This window comes from Cervus elaphus, chromosome 21 (genome assembly GCF_910594005.1).
Source record: "Cervus elaphus chromosome 21, mCerEla1.1, whole genome shotgun sequence".
In the NCBI taxonomy this organism is placed as follows: Eukaryota; Metazoa; Chordata; class Mammalia; order Artiodactyla; family Cervidae; genus Cervus; species Cervus elaphus.
In genome coordinates this window covers 4,848,739-4,876,535 of record NC_057835.1, presented here as the reverse complement: position 1 = coordinate 4,876,535, position 27,797 = coordinate 4,848,739, and the positions used below count along the sequence as shown (strand labels likewise).

General features: G+C 47.2%; 2 protein-coding genes and 1 pseudogene across 15 annotated transcripts; 2 read left to right on the top strand and 1 right to left on the bottom strand.

The window, feature by feature from the left end:
• The first annotated feature begins 553 nt into the window (after nt 1–553).
• RPL8 (ribosomal protein L8) lies at nt 554–4,761 on the top strand. 3 transcript variants are annotated; one of them, XM_043879780.1, is made up of 6 exons: nt 2,050–2,186; nt 2,410–2,556; nt 2,639–2,780; nt 3,009–3,227; nt 4,225–4,340; nt 4,568–4,761. In XM_043879780.1, the coding sequence occupies exons 2-6, from the start codon at nt 2,419–2,421 to the stop codon at nt 4,724–4,726; spliced, it is 774 nt and encodes a 257-aa protein (XP_043735715.1). In that variant the 5' UTR covers nt 2,050–2,186; nt 2,410–2,418; the 3' UTR covers nt 4,727–4,761. The 3 variants fall into 3 exon arrangements, with proteins under 3 accessions (XP_043735714.1, XP_043735715.1, XP_043735716.1); XM_043879781.1 differs by lacking the exon at nt 2,050–2,186 and having other exon boundaries at nt 2,203–2,556; XM_043879779.1 differs by lacking the exons at nt 2,639–2,780; nt 3,009–3,227; nt 4,225–4,340; nt 4,568–4,761 and adding an exon at nt 554–1,900 and having other exon boundaries at nt 2,011–2,186; nt 2,410–2,429.
• A 2,434-nt stretch (nt 4,762–7,195) lies between these two features.
• Nucleotides 7,196–26,584, top strand: ZNF34 (zinc finger protein 34). 12 transcript variants are annotated; one of them, XM_043879705.1, is made up of 8 exons: nt 7,207–7,345; nt 7,949–8,064; nt 15,863–16,071; nt 21,330–21,382; nt 21,645–21,782; nt 22,094–22,220; nt 22,589–22,699; nt 24,805–26,584. In XM_043879705.1, exons 5-8 carry the CDS (start codon nt 21,750–21,752, stop codon nt 26,166–26,168), a joined length of 1,635 nt encoding a protein of 544 aa, XP_043735640.1. In that variant the 5' UTR covers nt 7,207–7,345; nt 7,949–8,064; nt 15,863–16,071; nt 21,330–21,382; nt 21,645–21,749; the 3' UTR covers nt 26,169–26,584. The 12 variants fall into 12 exon arrangements, with proteins under 12 accessions (XP_043735643.1, XP_043735640.1, XP_043735637.1 ...); XM_043879702.1 differs by lacking the exon at nt 15,863–16,071; XM_043879706.1 differs by lacking the exon at nt 7,949–8,064 and having other exon boundaries at nt 7,236–7,345.
• On the bottom strand, nt 13,989–15,994 carry LOC122679645 (annotated as a pseudogene).
• Nucleotides 26,585–27,797: the final 1,213 nt, after the last annotated feature.

The following is a 27,797-nucleotide window of genomic DNA, read 5'->3' as shown; positions in this document are numbered from 1 at the left end:
GATAGGTAGTATTATTGTTCCCATGAAAGACAGCAGGAGTGTAGGGCTCTGTTATTTGCCAGAGATGCTAGCGTGGGGAGCATTATGCCCGATGTCGGAATCCCCAAGCAGGAAGAGAGAAGGCTTCCAAGACAATGCAACTCGCAAAAAAGGGAAGTTTATTGCTGACTCGAGTCAGGGCTCACTGCCGCAACCAACGCAGTGGTACAGGGTCAGAAAGTGCTGAGCGCGAGCTGTTCCCCAATTTATAAGGTGTGCATAAGCAGTTGGTAGCTGGCTTAAGCGGATTGGTTACATGTTTGCAAAGTAATCTTATTGGCTCAAACCTTCGCTGGCTTTTTTCAAACTTGGGCGTTTGCGGGCTTTTCAGCTTTCCCCTGATAGGTTCCCTTTTCCTTACTGGGCGCATATTGATTGGCTGGCTCCAGGTGGCCTGATAATCATGTTACCCTGGAAAACCAGGCCTACTCTTAATCTAGGCTGCCTGTCATGGCGCAGCCTCACAGGGAGCATAGCTGAACAAGACAGAAGCGGGGCATGGTTACTCGAGTTTATTCCAAATTACTCATGTGGGTAGGTGCGAGAAGAAATATTTAAGAACAACTTTTAAAGGAAATGGACCTCGGTGGTATTAGAGGGCACCCTGGCTGACCATTGTGAGCAAAGGCACTGTGTGGGGAGTGCCTCATCTGGGGACAGAGGCAGTTGGGCCCCTCCTGCAGATCTGAGAACCCCATGCCCAGGGAGACTGTCCTCACCACCTTGAATGACCTGGATCTGCAGCGACCGGGCTGTATGTCAGACTCAGTGGCCTTATATGGAAGCCGACATTCAGACCAGTGAGGGGAGCTCAGGCACAGATTTCGGGACTGTGGGAGCTTCGCCAGCCAGTACCATCATCTCTGCATAGATGCACCAAGCATGAGGCAGGGGTGTGCACCTTCCAAGCCCCACCATCAGCTGCCCTCCCTTGAGTCTACACACGTGCCTCAAGGTAGGCCTTAGGGAGGAGTCCACAGGAGGCACAACCCCTGAAACAGCACGTCTCAGGCTTCCCTGGGCCCATGGCCCCCAGTGGGGTCTCACAGCCACCAGACACGTCCTGGCTCTTGGGCTTGCACTGCTACCTCTGTCGTACCCAGACTGTGGTGAGAGCCTGGACACAAGCCTGGAGTGGGCTTGGTCAGCCTCATTCTGGCTGCATCCACAGCTTGGGAAGCCAGTTTAGGGTCAAAGGGAGAGTAGAGGGCCGTATGTCCCACTCCGCCCCTCCCCCATACTCCATCCCAGGGACCCCACATCACACAAGTCCAAGCACTGTCCTCACCTCCATCCCTCTGACCTTCTGGTCAGGCCTTTGCGGAGCTGACCCCAAAACCCCTCAACCTGCCCCAAGGAGATCCAGGTGCCCCTCAGCTCTGGCCCTGCTGTGGGCAGTGCTGCCCCCTAGTGGGCTCTCCCTGACAAGCCCAGCTGGCTGCCTCTTACTGGGCCTCATGCACAGTCCCCTCTGCTCCCTCTGGCTTCAGAATGTGGCCACATGGCCACTTCCTTCCCGCTCCTGTCATCTTCCGATGTCTCCCTGGCATCCACCCCTGCGAGGCCACACTGGAGCAAAAACTCCACCCTGGAGTCCCGAGAGCAAGCCCCTCTGCTCCGTGAGACCCCTGCCCTCCCTCTCTCCCTACCTCGCCTGCTCTCCCCACTCAGGCCTAATCTGCACACCCAGGGTCCTGATCACTAAACTCTCCCCGTCTGTGCCTACTCTGTTATCATTCAGGGGTTCCACCTCCTCTTCTGCTAACTCCAGGGACCTTCACTGGAAGGACTCCTCCCACTTCTCCAAGAGACCCCTCTCTGAAAGAAAGAAAAATGTATCCTGCTGGAGACTCCCTGCCAGGTAGCCTTGCCTGCCGAATCCGCGCCCCGTCTGCTAAAGAGCAGCCTCGCCGCCAGACCCGCGGGTCTTAAGTGCCGCGCAGGCCCGTCTAACTCAGTGCGCCTGCGCAGAGGGCCGGGCGCGCGGGAGAGGCTAGGGGCGACCGCCATAGAACTACAAGTCCCGGTGTGCATTGCGGCGGCGGCGGCGGCCCTTGACCGGAAGGTTGGGGGCTCTCGGCCCCACCCCGGAAGATAAGGCGGCTCTCAAGGCCCGTGTCTCCTTTTTCGGCCGCGCTCTGCAGCAGGTAGGATGTGTTGGTGCCATCCGGCGCCATCCGGCGCCCCCCGTTGTCCTAGGCTCCGCTAGGGACCCTAGCTGACTCTGGAAAAAGCGCCGGGGCGCACGGCTGGGGCTGGAGACGCGGAGGGTCCTGAGGGCGGGAGGGAGGAGCCGAGGGAGCGGGGCCCCTGAAGCCCGCTGGTGGGGATGCCAGGGCCGGACGGCCCCTGACCGTGAGCTGCCTCCAGACCGCCGCCATGGGCCGCGTGATACGTGGGCAGAGGAAGGGCGCCGGCTCGGTGTTCCGCGCACATGTGAAGCACAGAAAAGGCGCCGCGCGCCTGCGCGCCGTGGATTTCGCTGAGCGACACGGATATATCAAGGGCATCGTAAAGGTTCGGGGCGTGGGCCGGGACGGGTGGGGGCGCGGGGCGCCCAGCGGGACCCCTGAGCCCCTCACGCTGTCTCGATCCGCAGGACATCATCCACGATCCGGGCCGCGGAGCGCCCCTTGCCAAAGTGGTTTTCCGGGATCCGTACCGTTTTAAGAAGCGGACAGAGCTGTTCATCGCTGCTGAGGGAATCCACACCGGCCAGTTTGTGTACTGCGGCAAAAAGGGTGAGCTCCGCGCCGAGGTGAAACGTCTTGATGGGGAGGGACTTGAGGTGCCTGGCGGTTTACAGCTTGGGTCGAGGGAGGAACGTTGAGGTTGTAGCCTTCACTTGGGGACACTTGCTTGGCCAGGTATCCCGGTGAGTGCCCGGAGAGCTGTAGGAGGAGGCTGGCCTTGGTTTTGGCAAGCAGTGTCGGAAGTGGCGAAGACACTGCTTGACTTTTCTCTTGTAGCCCAGCTCAACATCGGCAATGTGCTCCCAGTGGGCACCATGCCTGAGGGCACCATCGTGTGTTGTCTGGAGGAGAAGCCTGGTGACCGAGGCAAGCTGGCAAGAGCCTCCGGAAACTATGCCACAGTCATTTCCCACAACCCTGAGACAAAGAAGACGCGAGTGAAGCTGCCTTCGGGCTCCAAGAAGGTCATCTCCTCTGCCAACAGAGCTGTGGTCGGTGAGTGGAAGGCAGCGGTTGTATGCTGTGGGTCTCCTGTGGATAGCCAGCAGCTAGATGAGCCAGGAACCCAGTTGCCTGCTTCACTCAAGTTTGAACACAATGTGTGGTCTAATTCGGGATACTTATTAAGTGGGTGTAAGTAGTTCCTGTTTAACTTCTGGTTGGGTGTTGAATGAGAGTGGGTTCAACATGCTGGACTCTATAAAGTAAAGGTACCCTTAGCTGCACTCTGGGATAACCTAGATTTACGTGATTTTTGCTTTTGTGGGCCACCTGGTTAAAGCCACACAGTGTGTTGAAATGCATATACTCAAGTTTGTTGGCTGACAACATCTTTGAATCCGTGTGGCAAATCCAGTTCTGCCTGGGGGAGGCTCTGGAGGGTGTGCTCACAGAATAAGCAAAACAATGGCAGAGAAGTGGTGGGCCAGGTCAGCTGTCCTGTTTGGGGTGGGAAGGAGCCTAGTGTCAGACCGTACAAAGGGGAGGACTTCTGAAAAGCCATGGTTCACGGTGGGCATTCCAGGTGATGTGAGTAAAGTCCTGGTTTAGCTACCTTGCAGCGGAAGAACCTTTGTCAGCCAACAGGCTGTGTGTGTTAGTCGCTTAGTCACGCCTGACGATACCATGAACTGTAGCTTGCCAGGCTCCTCTGTCCATGGAATTCTACAGGCAAGAATACTGGAGTGGGTTGCCATTCCCTTTTCCAGGGCTTCCCAACTCAGGGATTGAACTCGGGTATCCTGCAATGCAGACAGATTCTTTACTGTCTGAGCCACTAGGGAAGCCCTAGCTGACAGGCTGTAACAGGATTTACTGCTTGGTGATGGTTTCCAGGCATTTTTGAGGCTCCTGGGATCATGTGATCCTGAATGACACATGGTGGTGGGGCACTGGCAAGGACACAGCAGGGGATGCTCTGCCTGATGGGAGTGTCCCCCAGTGCTGGGTGGGGTGGGTGATACATCTCCCTGAGTCTTCTGGTCTCCAACAGGTGTGGTGGCAGGAGGTGGCCGCATTGACAAGCCCATTCTGAAGGCTGGCCGTGCCTACCACAAGTACAAGGCAAAGAGGAACTGCTGGCCGCGGGTGCGGGGTGTGGCCATGAATGTAAGTAGCCCAGAAGTGGACAGTGGGGTCAGTATTCAGTGTATGAGGGCTGTGAGACTAGGTGGACAAGTTCCTGCCTGGAGTGTCTCCTGTTTATGTTGGGAGATCTGTGGTGTGAGGTGGCTGATAGTTTGTAAGCGCAGGCCAATTGATTCTGCGGGTTCCCAGGCCTTCCTGAGGTAGATCAGGGTCAGCCCCACCTCACCATCACCTCCTTCTTCCTGCAGCCTGTCGAGCATCCCTTCGGAGGTGGCAACCACCAGCACATTGGCAAACCCTCTACTATCCGCAGAGACGCCCCTGCTGGCCGGAAAGTGGGTCTCATTGCTGCCCGCCGGACTGGGCGTCTCCGGGGAACCAAGACTGTGCAGGAGAAGGAGAACTAGGGCTGTGGCTCAATAAAGCTTGTTTCTTTTCACAACCGAGCTGTGTGTTTCTGTGGTTTCAGAGGGAAGGTTCCCCTCTCCAAGGAGTGCCGTGCGCACCAGGGAACAGTGGAGGCTCCGGATGGTGAGGCTGCTGGGTGGCTTCACACCTTGCCTCTTGTAAATCCCACCTGCCCGCCTCCCCCCCTCCCCCAACCTGACATGTAGAGCAGAGAAGCCCACTCACAAGGAATGTAATCTCCGTGAATCCCGTTAACTACCTTCAAGTTGTCTTGAGCGTCTGGGTGCTATTGGGTGTGAGTGGTACCCCTGGTGCCACAGGCTGAGGGCCAGGGTGTTCTGTCCTGCAGTGGAAGGACCAGACTGACTTCACAGACGGGCTTCCTTTTTGGTGATAGCTCACCTGCACCTTGTCTGGGACTTAAATGATGGACTGGTCAAAGCTGATAGGGCCATGCTGGCTTGGGCACCAATGTGGAGTGGGGGCCCATCAGTGACAAGACCATGTACTTACACAGGCCAACTAGAGTGCCCTGCCCCGGTGGATCTGCTTGTGAGCTGATGTCAAAGCAAGAGCTGCAAGCCACTGTGGGTAACTGACCACAGCAGTGAATGGAAAGCAGACTAAGGGGTAAGGTAATGGTAAGGGGACAGTAAGGGTGGGTGGTGGATGGCTGGCTCAGGAAGGATGCTCCTCTATAGCCTGGGTGGAAGGCACTGGCAGCCACCTTCCTAAGTGGTGCACAGCAGCTGGTCACCTTGGCTGTCTTTGGATGCTGTGTGGCAGGGTCCCTCCTGGGTGAGAGGGTGCCACTGGTTCCAGGTGGCTCTGTTCTCATGGTCCATGCCTGTTGCTAGTGTGAACTTCAGTTTTGGTCTTGCCTTTCTGGGGCCCCACCTGCCCTCAGCCACCCACGCCTAGATATTGTTGCTGAGACCTCTGTGATGAGAGGACTGTAAGCTTCCTGGAGAAAAGGGCACTGGACATGTTTGCCAGGACATAACTTGCTTTACTGGGTAAAGCCTGCGGCTTTGTCCAGGGAGCTGGCCAATAGGGAGGGTTTGCTTCAAGAGCATTAAGGCCCCATTTAAAGGCGGTGCTGGGGGCAGTGGTTTGAAACAAGGGCTACTCTGACCAGTATGTGTGTTAGTCGCTCATTCGTGTGTGAATCTTTGCAACACCATGGACTGTAGCCCCCCAGGCTCATCTGTCCATGGGATTTTCCAGGCAAGAATATGGGAGTGGGTTGCCATTCCCTTCTCCAGGGGGTCTTCCCAACCCAGGGATGAAACCGCTTTACAGGCAGACTCTACTCTTTGATCCACCAGGGAAGCATTTTCATTTTCTGAGTGATCACATGGCCCTGAAGAAAGGTGTACTTTTCTGCCTTTCAATTCAGTCGTGTCTGACTCTTTGCAACCCCATGAACTGCAGCACGCCAGGCCTCCCTGTCCATCACCAACTCCGGAGTCCACCCAAACCCATGTCCATTGAGTCGGTGATGCCATCCAACCATCTCATCCTCTGTCGTCCCCTTCTGCCCTCAATCTTTCCCACCATCAGGGTCTTTTCAAATGAGTCAGCGCTTCGCATCAGGTGGCCAAAGTATTGGAGTTTCAGCTTCAACATCAGTCCTTACAATGAACACCCAGGATTGATCTTTAGGATGGACTGGTTGGGTCTCAGTACAGTCCAAAGGACTCTCAAGAGTCTTCTCCAACACCACAGTTCAAAAGCATCAATTCTTCTGCACTCAGCTTTCCTTATAGTCCAATTCTCACATCCATACATGACCACTGGAAAAACAATAGCCTTGACTAGATGGACCTTTGTTGACAAAGTGATGTCTCTGCTTTTTAATATGCTGTCTAGGTTAGTCTTAACTTTCTTCCAAGGAGTAAGCGTCTTTTAATTTCATGGCCGCAAGCACCATCTGCAATGATTTTGGAGCCCAGAAAAATAAAGTGAGCCACTGTTTCCCCATCTGTTTGCCATGAAGTGATGGGACCGGATGCCATGATCTTAGTTTTCTGAATGTTGAGCTTTAAGCCAACTTTTTCACTCTCCTCTTTCACTTTCATCAAGAGGCCCTTTAGTTCACATTCTGCCTTTAGCTGTAAATAAAACGGCCTTCCTGATCTTAGTTGTCTAAGGAGTCTGTCTAGGGAGAGTGTCACTGAAAATAATTTTTGGAATCTTGAGCACCAAAAGCCTCTGCCTAGCTTTCTTTTCTTTTTTTAAATTTATTTTTATTAGTTGGAGGCTAATTACTTTACAATATTGTAGTGGTTTTTGTGATACATTGACATGAATCAGCCATGGATTTACATGTATTCCCCATCCCGATCCCCCCTCCCACTCCGCCTAGCTTTCGTTGCAGAGTCGGGGTCGTGAGTCCAGACTGCCAACTGGCGGCAGCTTTTGGACCTAAGGCTTAGCTTTTATGTTCCTCTAGACGGCCGACCACAGAGACGCGAAGTCCTGTTCCCAGAGCGACCGGAAGGCGCCTCCTGCCTGGATCTCGGAGGAAGTATCGTCACTTCCGGTCAGGTTTAGGTCTTTAGGGCCTAAGGAGCAGGCGGGGCCTGGTCTGTCAGCCGCTGTTGGGCTGCGCTGAGGTGAGGGTGGGCGGTTGGGTGCGGGGGCGGCCGCGGGGCGCCCGGGACGCTGGGCGGGGACTCCAAATCTCCTGCCGAGGGTCCCACCCGAAGGCCTCGAACCCCACGGGTCCCTCCCGGCTGGGGTCGTTTTTCGCCGGGCCCCTCTACCGCGGTGGAGCCTGCGTCCCCGGCCCCAAGCCCGTCTTGGTTTCTCCACCGGACTTCCCTTCTGGGTCGCCCCAAGGGGCTGCTTCCGCGGAGTGAGATGCTGCCGGTAACCAAGCGCCGCGCACGCCGGCCTCACCCCACCGTGGGCCTTCTCCACCTCCGCCTCCTGATTCGGGGGCCTCCAGCTGGCCGGGGGTGGTTCACACCCGCGCGCAAGCTCCTGTCACCTCCCGCAGCAGCCCCCTCCCCATCTCCTCTGCGGGCCCCGCCCCCCGCACGTTTCTCCTCCCCACCCGTTTCTGCTTCAATGCTCTGAGACCTTTCTGCCCGCAGCAAGGTTTCTATTTCTCTTCTCAGAGGCTTTTATTCAAGGTCTGAAACCTTTTTATTTGCCCCATAGGTTTCTGCTTTTAATATGTCGCTTTAAAAAAAATACTTTTTGCTTGTACACAGATATGCAGGAACATCCTTGCGCGTCGTCTTTGGTGCATTAGCAAGAATTTCTAAAGGGCACGTACCTTCAATTTGGTTTCCTGTCCCAGGGCTTCGAAGAGTTTCGGCTCTGCCAGGTAGGGCCAGGTGGGTCTCCAGAGTGACTAGCAGACTGTCTGCGGGACTCTGGGAGTCCCTGTTTCTCAGGCCTTCGTGTGATCAGTCTCCCAGTCGTGTCCTGACTCTTTGTGACCCTATAGACTGTAGCCCACCAGACTCTTCTGTCCATGGGATTTTCCAGGCAAGAATACTAGAGTGGGTTGCCATTTCCGTCTCCAGGGGATCTTCCCCACCCAGGGATCAAACCTGCGTCTCCTGAGTCTCCTTCATTGCAGGCAGATTCTTTACCACCAGCGGTAGATATTGTGAAGCATTTTATATATTTTCCCTTATCTGTGATGATAAGAAGTCTTGTTCTAATTTGCGTTTTCCTAATTCTTAATTACATTGAAAATCTTCAGATGTTTATTGGACAGTTTGATTTCTTTATCTGATTTACTAGGTTTCATCCTGGCTTATTTTGTGTGTGTTGAATGGCCTTATTTTTTATTTTTAAATAACTATTATTTTTGGCAGCATCGGGTTTTCGTTGTGGCATGCATGATCTCTCAAGGGAGATCATGGGACCAGATCTCAAGGGACCAGCCGGCTTCTTTTTAGTTGAGGCGAGTGCTCAGTAGTTTTGGTGCTTGGCCTTAGTTGGGCAGCGAATGTGGGCTCTCAGTCCCTTGACCAGGGCCCGAATTGAACGCCGGCCTCCTCGGCGGTGAAAGCATAGTGAAACCACTGGATCACCAGGGAATTCTGACTTAAATATTGATGTTTGTTTGTTTCTTTTTGTATTTTTAAATATATCCTATGTATATCTTTTATTGTTGCTGCTGTTTAGTTGCTTAGTTGTTTCTGGCTCTTTGTGACCTGGTAGACTGTAGCCTGGGAAATCCCATGGCAGAGGAACCTGGTGGGCTGCAGTCCATGGGGTGGCGAAGAGTGGGACACGACCGAGAGACTTCACTTTCACTTTTCATTTTCATGCATTGGAGAAGGAAATGGCAACCCACTCCAGTGTTCTTACCTGGAGAATCCCAGGGACGGCGGAGCCTCGTGGGCTGCCGTCTGTGGGGTCGCACACGAGTGAAGCGACTTAGCAGCAGCAGCAGCAGACTGTAGCCCATGAGGCTTCTCTGTCCATGGGATTTCCCAGGCAAGAATACTGGAGTGGGTAGCCATGTCCTTCTCCAGGGGATCTTCCTGACCCGGATCAAACCTGCTATGTCCTGCACTGACAGGCAGGTTCTTTACTGCAGAGCCACCATGGGAAGCCCATAACTTTTATTAAGTATGTTTGAAAATATCTTCTCTCATCATGCCATTTGCTTTTAATTTTGTGGTGTCTCATACAGAAGTTTTTTTTGATAGCGTAAAATTAAGCAATTTTTTCTGTTTGGTGTGTTTTCCATATTATTTTCTTATAATAGCTATAAACATTTTTAAGAACACAGGCCTTCAACCTGTCTGAAATACATTTTTGTGTGCTGTGGAAGGCAGGATCTAATTTTACTTGCCTGTGGAAAATCAGTTGTGCCAGTCCCATTTATTGAATGGTGCACTGCTGTTAACATTGCAAGTGTGTTGTAGTATATGCATGGAGCTTACGTAGGAGATTATATTGTATTTTGATACCCAGTTGAGCATGATCCTGGAATCAGTTCCCTATGGACAGTTAGGGACAACTGTATTTTTTTGTTTGTTTGTTTTTTTCTTTTTTTATTAGTTGGAGGCTAATTACTTCACAACATTTCAGTGGGTTTCGTCATACATTGATATGAATCAGCCATAGATTTACATGTATTCCCCATCCCGATCCCCCCTCCCGCCTCCCTCTCCACCCGATTCCTCTGGGTCTTCCCAGTGCACCAGGCCCGAGCACTTGCCTCATGCATCCCACCTGGGCTGGTGATCTGTTTCACCATAGATAGTATACATGCTGTTCTTTTGAAACATCCCACCCTCACCTTCTCCCACAGAGTTCAAAAGTCTGTTCTGTATTTCTGTGTCTCTTTTTCTGTTTTGCATATAGGGTTATCGTTACCATCTTTCTAAATTCCATATATATGTGTTAGTATACTGTACTGTTCTTTATCTTTCTGGCTTACTTCACTCTGTATAATGGGCTCCAGTTTCATCCATCTCATTAGGACTGATTCAAATGAATTCTTTTTAACGGCTGAGTAATATTCCATGGTGTATATGTACCACAGCTTCCTTATCCATTCATCTGCTGATGGGCATCTAGGTTGCTTCCATGTCCTGGCTATTATAAACAGTGCTGTGATGAACATTGGGGTGCACGTGTCTCTTTCAGATCTGGTTTCCTCAGTGTGTATGCCCAGCAGTGGGATTGCTGGGTCATATGGCAGTTCTGTTTCCAGTTTTTTGGGACAACTGTATTTCACTTTTATGACACAGCCCTATGATAAGACTTGATATCTGGTAGGTCATGGCTCTGCCTGAGTTCTTCTTTGGCATTTCCTTGGTTAATCTTAGGTCATGACTCTCATGATAGTTAGTCATTGTGCTCAGATATCATGATATGTTGTTTTTTATTTTGGCTGCACTGGGTCTTCCTTGCTGCTTGGACTTTCTCTAGTTGTGGTGTACAGTCTTCTTGCAGTGGCTTCTCTTGTGGAGCGTGGGCTCTAGGGCTTGTGGCCTCAGTAATTGCAGCTCTTGGGGTCTAGACTGAGCAGGCTCAGTAGTTGTGACACATGGGCTCAGTTGCCCCTTGGCACTTGGGATCTTCCCGGGCTAGGGATTGAACCCATGTTTCCTGCAGATGGATTGCTAACGACTGGATCACCAGGAAAGTCCTATTGCAATTTTGATTGTATAGAATTAATAGATTCATTTGGGGAGAACTGACATTTTTATATTGAGTCCTGTTTATGAACACTGTCTACTTTTCCATAGGTGTGGTTTTGTTTTTTTTTTTAGTGTCCTTCAGTAAAGTTTTGTTCATAAACATGCATGTTTTTTGTTAGGTGCTGTGTAGTTTTCGTAGGTTTTGTGAAAGCTGTTTTTTGGTTGCTGATTACTAGTACACAGGAGTGATATTAACTAGTTTGTTGACCTTCTATGTGGCAGTCCTGTTGAACTTTATCATCCCAACGCTTGGCTAATACTCTTGCATTTTTTATATAGATGGTCTTACCATTCTCAAATAATGATGATTTTGTCTATTCTCTTCCAGTCTTTATGGCTTGTGTTTCTTTTCTTTTCTGGTTAAGTGATAGCATTCAGGATCTCAGTTCCCTGACCCAAGATCGGGCCTGTGCTCCCTAACCACTGAACTATGGCATCTGCTTCTTTTTCTGTGACTTAATGCATTGACTGGGGTCTTTGGTGCATTGTTACAGCAGCGGAGTGAGGAAGCAAGCATTCCCATCTTGTCACTGACCAGTGCAGACACTTCTCTTGTGTTACCTTAGGGTTGCTACCAACCAGACTCGAGTGCTGGGACTGCTAGGGGCTAGGCTTACACTCTGAAAACCACTGCTGTATGTGTTATATGTAGAGATGTGTTCCCTTTTTTGTTCTTTAAAATACTGTGTCCTTTTCCATCTCTTCCCCTTCGCCACATTGGACTTGCCAGATGTTATTAGCATTTTCAAAGAACCAAGGTTGAGATTATTTTTCTGTTTCTTTAAATCATGTTTATTTTCTTCATCTTCTTTCCTTGAATTGCTTTCTTATTCTGTGTCTGGTTTCTTGTTTAATGCTTAGATTATTCTTTCAGTCCCTTCGTTAAAATAAATGTGTTAAGGATGCACATTTTTCCTCAGGTAACCTTTATTTACATTTTCCCTTCAGTCTCTGTTCTTATGTTTTTCTTGAAGGGGTACTTTTTTTTTTTTTTTTAGTTCTACCACTTTATTGCTACCAACCCATTTCCGTCCACCCTTGTGCACACATGCTCAGTCATGTAATCCCATGGACTTCAGCCCGCCAGACTCCTCTGTCCATGGACTTTTCCAGGCAAGAATACTGGAGTGGGTTGCCATGAAGGGGTACTTTTAAAAAATTAATCAGATAGTAGAACCACAATATGAATGTTTGCCAAAAGATACCAGTCTTTGGAATTTTTTGAAACTTTCTTTTTTTGCTTGGTATGTGATATTTCTTATAATGTTCAGCGTACATTTTGAAAAAAGAATGTGTATGTATTCTTTGTCCTTTAAGTAGGTATTCTCTCCTTGATCCACTCACTTCTGAGGAAAGTGTGTTAAAATCTCATTGCAGGGGAGGGTTTGTATGTTTATTTATATATTTATTTTTTTGGTTTGTATGTTTCTTATTGGCACTGCACTTAGCTCTGACTATGAGGATTTGTTGGTAGACACATGTGTTTATAATTACAGCTTTTTGTTGGATTTTTCCTATTATTAAAATGCAGTGTCTGCTTTTATTCCTAATAATAATTATTGGTTTGAGTTTTGTTTTGATTAGTATAAATATTGCTAAACCACATGCAGCAATGCATATTAAGTTTGCAAATAGTGTGCTTAAGGGAGGAAGCCAGCGCAGAATGTAGAAGGCATAGCTAGTCTGATGGAGTCCCCAGGGCCCTGGTCTGTGCTGGTGAGAGGAGGGTAGCGGCTCTCCCTTGGGAGGTCAGGAAGCAGGCAGAGCCCACAGCTGCCAGAGGGCTGACAGCTGGTTCTGTGGGCTGAGCCCCTTGAGCGGTTGCCGGGGTCCAGCCTCGGCAGGATCCAGAGGGTACCCTCAGGATGAACGGTGTCGGCGAAAGAGAGAAGACACGTGAGATCAGCCTTGATAGGGCCAAATCTGCGAGGGAGAGACAGAGAGAGAGAGAGAGAGAGAGTGACCAGACGGGGTGTGCAGAGTCTGGCAGAGTCTGGCAATGCTTTATTTTTTACCGTGGCTTTTATACCCTAAATTAGTACATTTCTAAGGGGAAGATAGTTTAACATGACATCAGCTTGTTCTTCACGAAACAGGGTGTTTTCTGCATACTTCTTTGTTTATGAGGGTCTTGTACATTATCTTCTGGCCTTGGGGCCTATTAACATTTTATGCAAGTCAGGTGAATGTAAACCTATTTTCTGTTTCTATGGTGACCTTAACTGAAAGGTAGCAGTCTCATAGGGCAACAGTACAGAGTAGAAGTATAACCTTGTTAACGCAAAAATTAATCCTTCTGCAGAAGTTGTCAATTGCATTTATGTAAGAAGTTTACCCCAGACTGACTCTGCGACTTTGGTGAGGCAGCCTCTGCCTAGCACTCCTGGCTGACAATTAACAACCATCTCATTGTTACCACACTAGGGCTAAGCTCTTATTTCTCTAGATCTTTAACTATATTAACAATGGTTTCTATAACACAACCTTAGCACATTAAAAGCAAAAACACAGCAAGCAAAACGCAGCAAGCAAATGTTCACCCAATAGCTACTTTTAGAATAATTTTTCTTGTGTTTTCTAATAGGGCTTCCTCACCCCCCGAAGAGCTCTATGTCTGTTAGGGCCTTTATATGATCAGGTTCTTTATGTTATTTTATGATTAGGGTATTATAAGCAATCATGCATATTAGTACCAAGGGCATAAATATTTGCCAGACAAACTAAAATACCAGCAAAGGAGTTTAAATTAAAACACTCCTTTCACCCTGGATAATCTCATAAAATACCACCACCTGGGAAACTTATTGATTAAAGTTCTAAATTGATTCTTATTTGGGAAGAGATCGGGGAAGGCCTGCCTGTGTCACAGAAATTAGGGAGTGGTCTCTTGAGGCAGGGATCAGAAAGACAGATACCATCTTTAAGGTGAGCACTGGGGGCAGCTTTTCAAAATCCCTGAAAACCTGATCTGCCTTGCCTGTCAGGCTTTCTCCCTCATGACCTTGTCATGGGTAGGGTCTCGTGTGTTGGCTCCCAGCATCTCTCCCTTTTTTTACTTTTTAAGACAGCCAGATGGATCTCAGTCCATCTGAGTGCTTCTGAGCTTCTGAGTGCTCTGCTGGAGAGTTCTGACAATGCAAGGAAGGATTATAATGAGAAGTAAAACTAGGGCTGCTACAGCAGCGTAACTGAAGATAGTTGATAGGATGTTTTTTCCAGTAATAAAGTTAGAAAAGGTATGAAAAATATCATGAGCAACTCCTGCAGCAGTAAAGTCCAGGTGGGAATGTTCTAAGGTTTTTATCTGACCGTGAAGCTTTCCAAGATCTAAACTAATGCTGGAGCTATTCCATACACCTGAAATGTGATTTTTAATCCTTTCCCAATTGTAATCTGTATCATTTACTTTCAGGGGCATTACACAGATCCACCCGATAGGATAATGCTAACTTTACCCTTAAAGCCTGCAACTCAGTTCCAATATGCATGACTGCTTCTTCTAGGGCATCTATTTTTACTTCTAATTTCCTATCTATAATCTCTTGCATCGCTAGAGCTAAAGAAACATTTTTTGACACATCATTGACATATTGAGCAGTATGTACTTGTTGAATCAAGGATATCGCTGCCACAGTGACAGAGGTAATTGCTGTTATCAAAGCTGAAATCCCTAGAATAAGTAGTCCTACAAACTGTTGGGAACGCATTAAATCTTGTAGTTGTTGCAGAACGGCTAAACCGTAATTGTCATACCAATAGGCATTCATTGTGACAGGCACCATAAGGTAGGGCGGACGTTGCAGCACCACAAAAGAACAGATATTATATTGAGGGGTTAAACAGGATGAAAGCATGCATTGTTCACAGTAGACTATATTTAGTCCACCATTTGTATGTGAAGCCTTTTTGAATCATTAGTAAACAAAAAAAGTAAGGGGAGGGTAAACAAGCCAGCACAGAATAGGTGGAATCATTCTCTGGCCGAGATAGAGTAACAAGGGAGGTGGCAGCAAGGGCTCTCCAAATTTCTGGTTGCCAGAAAGTTTTACCCTTAGTTGTATAGGACAACATGGGGGGAACAAGTTGATTATAATGCCATCTGCTGGACACCAATGGCCAAGGGAGGGAATCACCTTTCCAATTGCTAAACCTGCTGACATGGTCAGAAACAGATCCTGGATTCTGACTTGCATTTGGATTGCTCCAGTCTTGTACCGAATAGTTTCCGCCTCCCGGTATTCTATAATCTATTTTTGAATTATAAGTACAAGATTTTTTTTTTTTTAATTATAAGTACAAGATTTTTATACCAGGTATCCAAGGCGGTTGTCTATAGATTTCCATATGACATCTGACGGAGCAACATCAACACAATTTGGATATTTTGGTGGAGCATTAAGGAACAAAGATTTATAGGAGTCAAGGACCCTGGGCATATGGGCCTGCAATATCCAAACCAGCCGATCTCCTGTTTCCTCTGAAAATTTTGATGCTGGAGAATCTGTCAGAATTGCTTTCTTGGAGGCTCCAACACACCCCTCCTTAGAGGGAGTGATAAGATCACTTGTATGACTATGGGCGAAGTTAAAGCAAAGGGGAAGGTCATCCGTTAATCCCCTAAAAGTATAGTTAAAATTGATGGGGTAGTGATCTTTATCATAAGAAGTATAGGATCCTCCCAAGAGATGAAGCTGGTCTGTGTTGACCCGTATAGGGTCATTGTTCCAAGTAACTGCTTGGAAGGTCGGGGGAGCAGGGAAATATGCCCAGTATTTTTCTGATGTAGAAGAGGTAGCACTTGCCTGGCAAGACAGTAAAGCAAGCATAGCAATAAAAACCCTTTCAGGAGAGGCTGAAGATCCCTGTAGAGAAGCTATTCCCTGTGCTTGACAACACAGCGACTTCATTTGCCCCCATGTGGGTATGGAGACTTGTTGCCGTTTGTTCTTCCAGGATCTCTGCTGCCGGTTGTTTCAGAGTCTGCTGGACCTTCCAGGTGGGCGGCGGAGGCAGGGGCAGAGAAGTGTCCTTCTTCTTTTGTGGTCGAAGCAATGGGGGAACCGGATGTCTGGGGGACTGCGACATGGCGAATCAGTCTGTCCAGGACCCAAATTGGCGACTCAGCACCCTGGGGAAAAATACAAGCATACCCTTGGCCGCTGGTTAGTAATGGGTCAGGACCCTTCCATTGTCCTGAAAGGTCTTTCTATTTAACCAGAGGTTTTGTACTCTGCTCCTCTGGACTCCAATCTTGGAGCATTGCAGTAACCCCAAATGAATCAGTGTTTAGATTATTTATCACAAAAGAGCGTGTTGTAGAATCTGGTGAGGGGAACTATACTTAAATCCACCTTTCTGTAGTTTTAAAATTTGAGGTTTTAGGGTCTGATGTGCTCTTTCTACGATGGCTTGTCCCTGTGGGTTATAAGGGATACCTGTGCTATGTTTTATATGAAACCTTGTACAAAAGTCTTGAAAAGATTTAGAAGTGTAAGCAGGGGCGTTGTCAGTTTTAAGACATTAGGATAGCACAAGTCTAACAGTGAGGGGTTATTTTTGGTAGAAGCAGAATGAGCTTTTACATGTATTTACTAAAGTAACAAAAGATTTTAAAAACAAATATAAGTCACTTAAAGGCAAAGAAATTCATAATCTGTTATTGAAAGATTCATTCTAAGAAAACTTTATTCTCTTAACATAGAGAGTAGACTAAATTCCAGTCTGTTACCAATTTACCAGATAGCAGACAAACAAAATTTTTCAGTTAATCTTAGAAGTCTTTTTTTATAAATCTTGAAGAACTAGCAGTATTTTTCTAAAGGCATGAGAGTGAAACCATACAAGGCATGTTTAAAATCTAATTAAATTGTAATTGACAAAGTAGCCTGGTCATTGCTGTGACTTGTAACACTTTAACATGATAACTAAAATTATAACTGACAACATTTTACCAGGACATATCAGATTTTCATGAATTTTATATAATTTCTAGGATATCTATATAAGTAACATCAACCATACAATATAACCTGAGAAGATTTATCACTCCTCCAACAATAATTCCCATGAAATTTAACATGTCAGATGAACTCAGGTAGTTTAATAGCTCTTTGGGATGTCTCAGGGGCCCTCTGAAGCATCCCAAAGTCAGCTAGAAGTCAAGCTATTTAGGCAGTTTTGTCAATAAATATCAAAAGGGTTTATAGTACTCTTTCAGGTAGAATCATATAGATCACTGTGAAATAATATATTTACTTAGCCAAAGTAAAAAAGAAGATTTTAAAAATAAACATAGAACAGATCACTTCAGAGGTAAAGAAACTTAAAATCCATTATCAAAGGCAGTTCAATGTCTCAAGAAAACTTGTATTTATGCACAAAACTCTTCCCTTGGAGTGCACTTACCATCCAACCTTCTTAACACTTTCTGTACCCATTACTTTGTTTTCCCATCCTGAAATAGCCACCTGTACGTCAGACTTACTTCCTTTTTTTTTTTAAATAAAATGTAACTTCATTTTTCATACCTTCTTTACTGAACACACACATCCTACTTTCTTTAAGCAACCAAGAATTTACTTTTATATTAGCATTCTATAGATTGGTGAACATAAATACCAGTGATAATTTCTAAAAAAATTATCGAACATCTCAGGATGGCATCAAACATTATTTATTTGTAGTCCCAAATCTCTTTAATTTTTCTGTAAAGGGAAATCAGTGTTTAGTAGTAAATGTTTCAAAATCTTATTTTATTTGGAAATGACCTAATTATTCAATAGACTTCCAATACTTAAAGGTAGTTTAGCACAACCCTTAGAAATTTAGGTTACCAAAATGTAGAGAAACTGTTTTAGACAGACATTTTTAATCTTAATAAAGTTCAAAAGCTCATATCTCATTTACTTTTTTTTTTTTTTTGTAGTTTCTTTACTTGAGGTACTTTCCTTGTTGACAAACTTGTAACAGATATTACAATATAACAATATTTAACTTATAATAAACCTAGGCATAATGAAAATATTTTACTTGATGTTAATTACTCTAAGACATGTCTGTATTAGATAGGTCAACAAACAAACATTAATATCAGGTATTTAATACTGAATATTTTCCAGTTTACCTGAACCTGAAATTTATTGTTTAATTTAGAATTATTTGATTTGTAAGCGCTTACCTTTTTTTTAAGCCAATTAAATAGAGCTCATTTACGAATTAACCTAAAAAATATCACCCAGAGACAAAGACATACCAAGACATATTTAGATAGACACAGTGCAAGATCTAGCTTCATTTTTTAAGTTTGGTCATGAATTAGATATTACAATATAAAATTTACTAGTTTATAAAAAAGTTGAATAAATAAAAATTTTAAAGGCTTTTCCCCTTTTCCCCTCAGTCTGAGGATTTAGAGATGGTCTAGATAAGTGTTCCTGAGAGCCCTGGTCTCAAGGCACAGGGAAAGAAAATCAAGTTCTAACAAAAAGCAAAATGGCCATCAAAAATCACAACACAGAACACAGAGTTAAAACACACACACATAAACCTGGCAGTCCTCATCAGACACTCCCTTAAATACAAGAATACAGTCTCTCAGAAAACCTTCTATAGAGACAGAACTTCAGATGTCTTCAAAGATTTTAAGAGGAGGTAAGGAAAAGAGGAAGGAGGAGGAGGCGGGAAAGGGGGGTAAAAGGGGTGGCCTTACAGACATCTCCTGCCACCTGCAGATACCCAGGCGTTACGGGACTTTTCCCTGGGCTTCCAGAGAAGGGAGGACTGGAACTCGGCCCTACCGGAATTTGAGTTCTCTGCCAAGAGGAGGTGATCAGTCTCCAATCCTCAGCTCAGGCTGAGGCCCTTCGACCAAATTCCTGCGTCCAGGACCAGGGAATTAGAAAAATGGGAAGGATAGGAAGGGCTAAGGAGAGGACAGAGAGAGGAAAGGGGAGAGAGGTCAATAAAGTCTCTTGTTCCTTACTAGTCGGGGCACTCTGGCCAGTTGTCTGTGTCAGGAGGAGACCAGGGACAAAAGGGTCCCAGTTGTGGCCGCTGGGTCTGGTCCACTGGCAGGCAAGCTGGCTTCTGAGTACCCTGAGTGGTCAGGATGTCAGTCTCAGCAAAGAAGAGTCCCCACAAGTTGCAGGAAAGGGGACCCCTTCCAGGGCCTGGAACTGGGCTTTTATAAATGAACTGTCCGAGGAGACACATGTGCTGACAGAGCAAGAGATCTCATCGGAAAGGGCACCCGGGTGGAGGGCAGGAGGGTAAGGGAACCCAGGAGAACTGCTCTTTTCTGGAAAACAAGGACATTGCTCTTGGACAAATGTAGAAAGGGACCGAACACTGGTCTTTTTAACTTTAATTCCTCTGCTGTTAAGGAGTTGCATATTCCAATAAAAAGCTGTCTTTCTTTTGACTCACTCTTACCCATTTTTGTTACTAATTAGAAGAAGGAAAAAAAGAGGGAAAAAAAGGATGAGGCTTAATTTTAGAGAAGAAGGAAAGAACCTGAAACGTACTCACCTTTCTTACCCTACCTTTCTTATGTAGGGGGGCCTGTAGCGCCCTAGTGGGGTTCTAAAACCTGAAGCCTACCCACTTTCCTTACCCTGCCTATCTTATGCAGGGGGGCCCGCGGCGCCCTAGTGGGGTCCTAGCTGTCCTGAAGACTGAAGGGTGGGATTACCTTTGGGTTCCCTGTTCGTGGCGCCACTTGCTGGGGTCCAGCCTCGGCAGGATCCAGGGGGTACCCTCAGGATGAACGGCGTCGGCGAGAGAGAGAAGACACGTGAGACCAGCCTTGATAGGGCCAAGTCTGCGAGGCAGAGAGAGAGTGAGAGTGACCAGACGGGGGGTGCAGAGTCTGGCAATGCTTTATTTTTTACCGTGGCTTTTATACTCTAAATTAGTACATTTCTAAGGGGAAGATAGTTTAACATGACATCAGCTTGTTCTTCACGAAACAGGGTGTTTTCTGCATACTTCTTTGTTTATGAGGGTCTTGTACATTATCTTCTGGCCTTGGGGCCTATTAACATTTTATGCAAGTCAGGTGAATGTAAACCTATTTTCTGTTTCTATGGTGACCTTAACTGAAAGGTAGCAGTCTCATAGGGCAACAGTACAGAGTAGAAGTATAACCTTGTTAACGCAAAAATTAATCCTTCTGCAGAAGTTGTCAGTTGCATTTATGTAAGAAGTTTACCCCAGACTGACTCTGCGACTTTGGTGAGGCAGCCTCTGCCTAGCACTCCTGGCTGACAATTAACAACCATCTCATTGTTACCACACTAGGGCTAAGCTCTTATTTCTCTAGATCTTTAACTATATTAACAATGGTTTCTATAACACAACCTTAGCACATTAAAAGCAAAAACACAGCAAGCAAAACACAGCAAGCAAATGTTCACCCAATAGCTACTTTTAGAATAATTTTTCTTGTTTTTTTTTTTTTTTTGGTGGAGATGTGGGCCTCATACAAAAGTCACTCAGTCGTGTCCAACTCTTTGCAACCCCTTGGACTGTATAGTCCATGGAATTCAGGCCAGAATATTGCAGAGGGTAGCCTTTCTTTTTTCTTAGTGGGTAACCTTTCCATTCTCCAGGGGATCTTCCCAACCCAGGGATCGAACACAGGTCTCCTGCATTGCAGGCAGATTCTTTACCAGCTGAGCTACAAGGAAAGCCCTCTTGTGTTTTCTAATAGGGCTTCCTTACCCCCGAAGAGCTCTATGTCTGTTAGGGCCTTTATATGATCAGGTTCTTTATGTTATTTTATGATTAGGGTATTATAAGCAATCATGCATATTAGTACCAAGGACATAAATGCATTTGCCAAACAAACTAAAATACCAGCAAAGGAGTTTAAATTAAAACACTCCTTTCACCCTGGATAATCTCATAAAATACCACCACCTGGGAAACTTATTGATTAAAGCTCTAAATTGATTCTTATTTGGAAAGAGATCGGGGAAGGCCTTCGGCCTGTGTCACAGAAATTAGGGAGTATTCTATTGAGGCAGGCATCAGAAAGACAGATATCATCATCTTTAAGGTGAGCGCTGGGGGCAGCTTTTCGAAATCCCTGAAAACCTGATCTGCCTTGCCTGTCAGGCTTTCTCCCTCATGACCTTGTCATGGGTGGGATCTCATAAGCTGGCCTTTTCGAAACCCCTGAAAACCTGATCTGCCTTGCCTGTCAGGCTTTCTCCTCATGACCTTATCATGGGTAGGGTCTCGTGTGTTGGCTCCCAGCAAGCGGTGTGGTCAGGATTTGTTGGCCTTGCTGTATAAATGGTTTACTCCAACAAAGAGCTTTAAAAATACAGAGAAGGTAAATATAGCTATTGTAGCTTTATTTGAATTACTGTTTCTTTGGTCCGCCTTATGTTTAGCCTTTCTGTGTATTTTATTTTAGGTTATATAGGTGCACTTTGTGTATCTACTTGGGGAGTTTTTTGCATCCAGTAGGTGAGTTTAGTCCGTTTGCTTCAATTACCCATCCATTGGACTTACTTCTGCTCATTTTGTATCTTTTGGCTCCTAATCTTTGTCTTTGCTTTTCGCCTTCTGTTGAATTTTTTTTAACTTCCCTTTCCTTCTCAGCCCTTAATGTGTTATCTTTATTCTTTCATATAAAGTGAATGAGTCTCCATTCTCCACCTGAATGAGACAACTCTGTGCCTGGGAGGAGGTAGGGGCAGATGATCTGAAATGTTGCCCATGTCTGTAGGGAGCAGAGTCTGCCTGGGAGGCCGAGTGCTGAGGCCAACTGCGGGGAGGGGCCAGCCAGTGACTGGCTCCTGCATCCATCCCAGGAAGCCCAGGGTACCAGGGGATGGCAGCTTTGCATCTGTGTGCCCTGCCTCAGGTGAGCATCTGTCTTCCCTGGGAGGGGGGAGGTCTTCTCCCAGGGCTTCCCTGTCTGCGCGGCCTTAGCAAACTGTCAGGCTTCTCTGGTGTGGGATGTTGAGGGGTGCTGAGCAGAGGGAGGGTGACCTTGAGGTTGCCTAGCCTCCCTGAATGGGTTGACTCAGAAGCCAAAGGGTCAGGGCCCACCCCTCCCCTCACTACTCCTGGCCACACATGCAGGGTCAGGCCTGTGGTCACCCCTGTGCTACTTCTCTAGCCCAGGGCCCAGCCTGAGCCACGCCTGGGCCTCAGCAGCTCCTGTTGTTACAGGCTGAAGTGACCTTCGAGGACGTGGCCGTGCTTCTTTCGCAGGAGGAGTGGGGCCTTCTGGGCCCTTCTCAGAAGGGCCTCTACAGGGAAGTGATGCTGGAGACTTACAGGAACCTGCTATCGCTAGGTGAGGCCCCTCGCTGGGATACAACTCAAGGAACAATCCTGGGGGCTGAGGACTGAGCAGGGGCTGGGCTGGGGGCCTCATCCCCTGAGTTCAGAGACATATCACTGACTCTGGTCCCAGGCAGGCCTGGTCTGCACAGCAGAGGGCCCCAGATGAGACTGCCTCCCTTCCCCAGGCCCAAGGCAGATGCGCCCCTTGGTGGAGAGAGCCCTTGTGCTCAGATCTTCAACTGCATGCCCACGCCCACCCCTCCAGGGAGTATCCAGACTTCCTGTCACCTCCGCACGTGTATGTCCTCTCCCTTGGCAGTTCTGGGTGAGCCCGCACTGTGTCCGTGGCACCCACCCGAGGCCCCGTCTCCTTCCCAGGAGCTGGACTTGCAGATCCCAAGCCGGAGGTGATTGTACAGTTGGAGCGAGGGGATGAGCTGTGGGTGCTGGACATGCATGGGGCAGAGCAACCAAGCGTGGATGGCTCAGGTGCGTGGGGGGCTGCCACCCAACTCACCTGCTGAATAAGCATGTGTGGGGGCCCACAGAATGTGGTACCAAACTGACTCATGGGTTTGGAGGAAGATAGTCAGTGCAGTGGCCCTGGGAGTGGCCTCTGCCAAACCTGGGTGCTCTTTCTTTTAATTGAAATATAGTTGATTTACAGCATTGTGTTAGTTTCAGGTTTACAATTTAGTGATTCAGTATTTTTACAGATAATATGCCTTTTATTTTTTTTTTTTAGATTATATGCCTTTTAAAATGATTACAAAATAATGGCTGTTTCCCCCATGTGGCACAGTATCTTTGTTGTTTAGTTATGGGGTAATTCTTGAGCTGAATCTTGTAGAAGGGTGAGAGGGGGCTGTGTTGATGGAGCAGAAGAGGGGAGGACACGTGGGCACGCCCTGAGGGACCCCGTGGAGCCCTGCCCTCCAGAGTCCTGCCTTCCAAGGAACATCAGGTGGTTAGCCGGGGCCACAGTGAAGAACATCACTTCGTCACCCTCCCCTAAGTTAACCTGCTGGGTGGTCATAGGCTTTTACAGGAAGGGGGGGCGCACATCACCCTGGGTGTCAGCACCCAGGTACAGATGTGTGCTGGTGTGCGCCTGCTGTCCCTTTTCCAGGGGAGTCTAGTCCACGCCAGCACACAGACGTCACTTCCTAGCAGGATTGCAGTGATCTGTGTGCATTGCTGGGCTGCTGATGTTTCACTGAATGTGTTTCTGTTTCTGTGTCCCTGTGCTCACTGGAGGTACTTGGGAAGGGTGTTCTCTAGACTCACTGCTGTGGATGACCTGAGAGTGTTGTCCTGCAGGTGTCTTCCTAGTGTCCCTGGCTCAAAGGACTTGAATTTCTCTTTTGTAAATTTGTTTCTTCAGATCTAAATACTTACAGAAGTGAGACAAATCCTATTTACAGCGCAGTGAATTTATACAGACAGTCCACTCACCAGATCAAAATAGAGAACATTCCTAGTTCCCTGGGAGACCACAGGGCCTCTGTCATCTCCCATAGCTCCCCTGGGCCTTCTCTCTGACTCCTGCAGGGCAGGGCTGCTGTGTTGTATGGAGTTTGTTTGGTCTCATCACCATTTGCTGTTCTGTCATGAACACACCGCAGAGTATTTGGTTGTCCCCAAATCTCGGGCCTGGTGTGTGTGTGTGTGTGTGTGTGTCTGTGTGTGTGTGTGTCTGCCTGTGTGTGTGTGTGTGTGTGTGGTGTGTGTGTGTCTGTGTCTCTGTGTGTGTGGTGTGTGTGTGTGTGTGTCTTGGCTCATAGAGAACAAGTTTCTGATGAGCATGTGTGTGTGTGTGTGTGTCTTGGCTCACTGTGTGTGTGTGTGTGTGTGTGTGTGTCTTGGCTCACAGAGAACAAGTTTCTGATGAGCTGTGTGTGTGTGTGTGTGTGTGTCTTGGCTCACAGAGAACAAGTTTCTGATGAGCATGTTCCCACACGTGGAGTCACTGTGTGTCTTGTCAGGGAAGGAAGGGTGGAGACAGGGCCTCAGATGAGGGCATCCTCTGTGGTGTCTGGAGCGTAAGTGCTGGTGGCTCATGGGTGGTCTCTCAGGACCCTGGGGGGAGCCCTGAGAACGGACGTGGCCTGTGTGCTTGTCCCCCTCATCCTCAGTTAGCACAAGCTGTGCTCTCTGTGCTCCTGGGGAGGCAGCCAGTTTCCCCCCATGGATGTTGGGGTGGATCAGCTGCTGTCAGGCAGCTGTAGACTTGTTCAGCTTTCACTTCTTCATCAGATACCCTTGGTGTCCGCTGGGGCCCCTCCTTGCTCTGGTTTTGGTGATGCTGTGAAGCTTCCATCTTCCTTCCTTTTGGGACGAGGACGGGTATCCGGCAGTCTCACCCAGCGGGCTCTGTGTGCAGGAAAGGTTGGGTATTAAGAGTTGGGTGGATGCTTGCACTGCCCTGTGATTGCAGCCCTGGGCAAGGCTTTTAGCATCTGACTGCCAGGCTCTCGTGTCTGCATGACATTGGAGATGGTGGAGCTGGTAGTCCACAGGTGGTTGGCAGCATCTTTTACCTTCCTTCCAGAGTCAGAACAGGTGACCCCAAGGTGTTCTGTTTGTTGTTTCAGCTCATGGGACCAGGACTGAGAACCAGGAGGTGACTTCAGGTGAAATGCTGTTTGGGAGAGAACTGGACGCACTCAGGGGGAGTGTTCTCCAGGGACCTTGGCCAGGAGAAGCCCGTGAGCGTGTCGGGGAGCCAGAGAGGCGCCTGGACAGGCCTGGGGAGCAGAGAGGCCCCAGGCTAGTCACACTGGCCAATGAGGAATGTGGCCTGGAGTCTGGAGGAAACCTCAGGTCGGGGTCAAGGCCTATCCCTGATCAAAGACCTCACAAATGTGATATATGTGAGCAGAGTTTTGAACAGAGATCATACCTTAATAACCATAAACGTGTACACAGGTGCAAAAAAACAAATATAGTTCACGTTTCAGGGGAAATTTTCCCTGTGAATTTAGTTGTTAAAGAAGATCAGAAAATTCCTGTTGGGAAAAGATTGCATTATTGTGGTTGTTGTGGGAAGGCCTTCAGGTACAGTGCTAACCTTATCAAGCACCAGCGACTACACAGTGAAGAGAAGCCCTACAAGTGTGAAGAGTGCGGGAAGGCCTTCCACCAGAGCTGTGAGCTCATCAGTCACCGGAGGATGCACTCTGGGGAGATCCCCTACCGTTGCAATGAGTGCGGGAAGACATTCAACCAGAGGCCCAACCTCATGAAGCATCAGAGGATCCACACTGGGGAGAAGCCCTACAAGTGTGGCGAGTGCGGGAAGCACTTCAGTGCCTATTCCTCCCTCATTTACCACCAGAGGATCCACACAGGGGAGAAGCCCTACAAGTGCAGTGACTGCGGGAAGGCCTTCAGCGATGGCTCAATCCTCATCAGGCACCGTCGGACCCATACTGGAGAGAAGCCATATGAGTGCAAAGAGTGTGGCAAAGGCTTTACCCAGAGCTCCAATCTGATCCAGCATCAAAGAATTCACACTGGGGAAAAACCCTATAAATGTAATGAATGTGAGAAAGCCTTCATCCAAAAAACCAAACTTGTTGAACATCAGAGAAGCCACACTGGAGAGAAGCCCTATGAGTGTAATGACTGTGGCAAAGTCTTCAGCCAGAGCACCCACCTCATCCAGCACCAGAGGATCCACACAGGAGAGAAGCCCTATAAGTGCAGTGATTGTGGGAAGGCTTTCCACAACAGTTCCAGACTCATTCACCATCAGAGGTCACACCACGGAGAGAAGCCATATAAGTGTGCTGATTGTAAGAAGGCCTTCAGCCAGGGCACGTACCTCCTGCAGCACCGGAGGATCCACACTGGGGAGAAGCCTTACACGTGTGGCGAGTGTGGCAAGGCCTTCCGGCACAGCTCCAACATGTCCCAGCACCAGAGGATTCACCTCCGGGAGGACTTCTCCCTGTGACTGTCTGTGACGTGCTTCCCCCGTGTGACCGCCGTCTCTTTACTTACTGTTCACATGGTGTCACAGGTGAACAGGCACTTCTAATTTTAAAAAGCCTCTTTTCTTAAAAGCAGTGCATGTTCATTTTAGAGAAGTTGAGTGGAAAAAGGTAAGCAAAAGGGAGAAGCCCTGTGGCCTACCCTTAGAAAGAGAACTCACCACTATTGCGATCAGTGTAGGTTGTGTCCACTCAAACAACATCCACAAGAGAAGTACTGTGGAACTTGTGAGTGCAGCTCTTGTTTCCTCAGTCCTGGAAAACTCACACTGGAGAGTTCTACGTGTTTATGTGGTTTTACACCTTGTAAATTTAAAAACAGCATGTTGTTCATACTTTCCTATGTCACTTAATAGAGTTGATACTGCCTTTTTTTTTTTTTTTTTGGATACTGCCTTTTTTATTGTGGTAATAACATTGTATGTTAGTCACTCAGTCGTGTCTGACTCTTTGTGACCCCATGGATTGTAGCCCATCAGGCTCCTCTGTCTATGGGATTCTCCAGGCAAGAATACTGGAGTGGGTTGCCATTTCCTTCCCAAGTGAAAACATTACATTTACCATTTTAACCATCTTTAAGTGTACAACTCAGTGGTACTAGATACATTCACAGTGTTGTATGACCATCAGCAAATCTGTTTCCAAAACTTTTTTAATACAGACAGAAACTCTGCACTCTTCCCCTTTTCCTTATTCTCGCTCTTAAGAATTTGCTTACTCTAAAGTACCTCGTGTAAGTGAGGTCACACATTAGCCTTTGTGTCCTGGCTCATTTCACTTAGCGTAAGTTCTCTTCATGGCTGAAGTGTACTCCATTGTTTGCAGACACCATGTTTTGCTCACCCGTGGTCATCTGTTGATGGGTTATGGGTGTTTCTGCTTGTTGACTTTGTGCATAATGCTGCTGTGAACATTGGTGTACAAGTCTGTGCTTGTACTTTCCATCCTTCCAATACTTTGGGATATAATCCCAGGAATAAAGTTGATGGATCATATGGTAATTCTTTTAAGTTTTTGAAGAATGACCAAACTTTCCCACAATGGCAGTGTCATTTTACATCCCCACTGTCAGTTCGTGAAGGTTTCAGTTTCTCCATGTCTTCCTCAGTACTTGTTTTCCATTGTTTTGATATTGGTCATTCTGATGAGTGTGAAGTGGTATCTCATTTGCTTTTGGTTTGCATTTCCCTGATGACTAATGATATTGAGCATCTTTTCATGTGCTTATTGACCATTTATTTTTATGTCTTTGGAGAAGTGCCCGTTTTTGAATTGGGCTGTTTTTGTTGTTGAGGTGTAGGAGTTCTTTATGTATTTTGAAGGGTAATCTTTTAAATTTTCCCTTTAAAAAATATTTTATTGAAGTATAGTTGACTTACAGTGTTTCAGGTGTACAGCATGGTGATTCAGTTATACAGATACACATATTATTTTTGAAATTATTTTCCATCAGAGGTTATACAAGATGTTGACTAGTTTCCTATGCAGTAAACCTTTGTTGCTTGTTGCATGTGTATTTTTTAATTAGAAATCTAGCATTCTATTCATATTAAAGGGGTAATCTTTATCAGATTAATAATACTTGCAAATAT

Coding starts and splice junctions, on each gene's coding strand:
- RPL8 (XM_043879779.1), top strand. CDS start 1,065: ATGGCCCCCAGTGGGGTCTCACAGCCACCAGACACGTCCTGGCTCTTG. Junction 1,901..2,010: donor TGCTGGAGACTCCCTGCCAG/GTAGCCTTGCCT, acceptor GCGCCTGCGCAG/AGGGCCGGGCGCGCGGGAGA.
- ZNF34 (XM_043879708.1), top strand. CDS start 21,750: ATGGCAGCTTTGCATCTGTGTGCCCTGCCTCAG. Junction 22,221..22,588: donor CAGGAACCTGCTATCGCTAG/GTGAGGCCCCTC, acceptor TCTCCTTCCCAG/GAGCTGGACTTGCAGATCCC. Junction 22,700..24,804: donor ACCAAGCGTGGATGGCTCAG/GTGCGTGGGGGG, acceptor TTGTTGTTTCAG/CTCATGGGACCAGGACTGAG.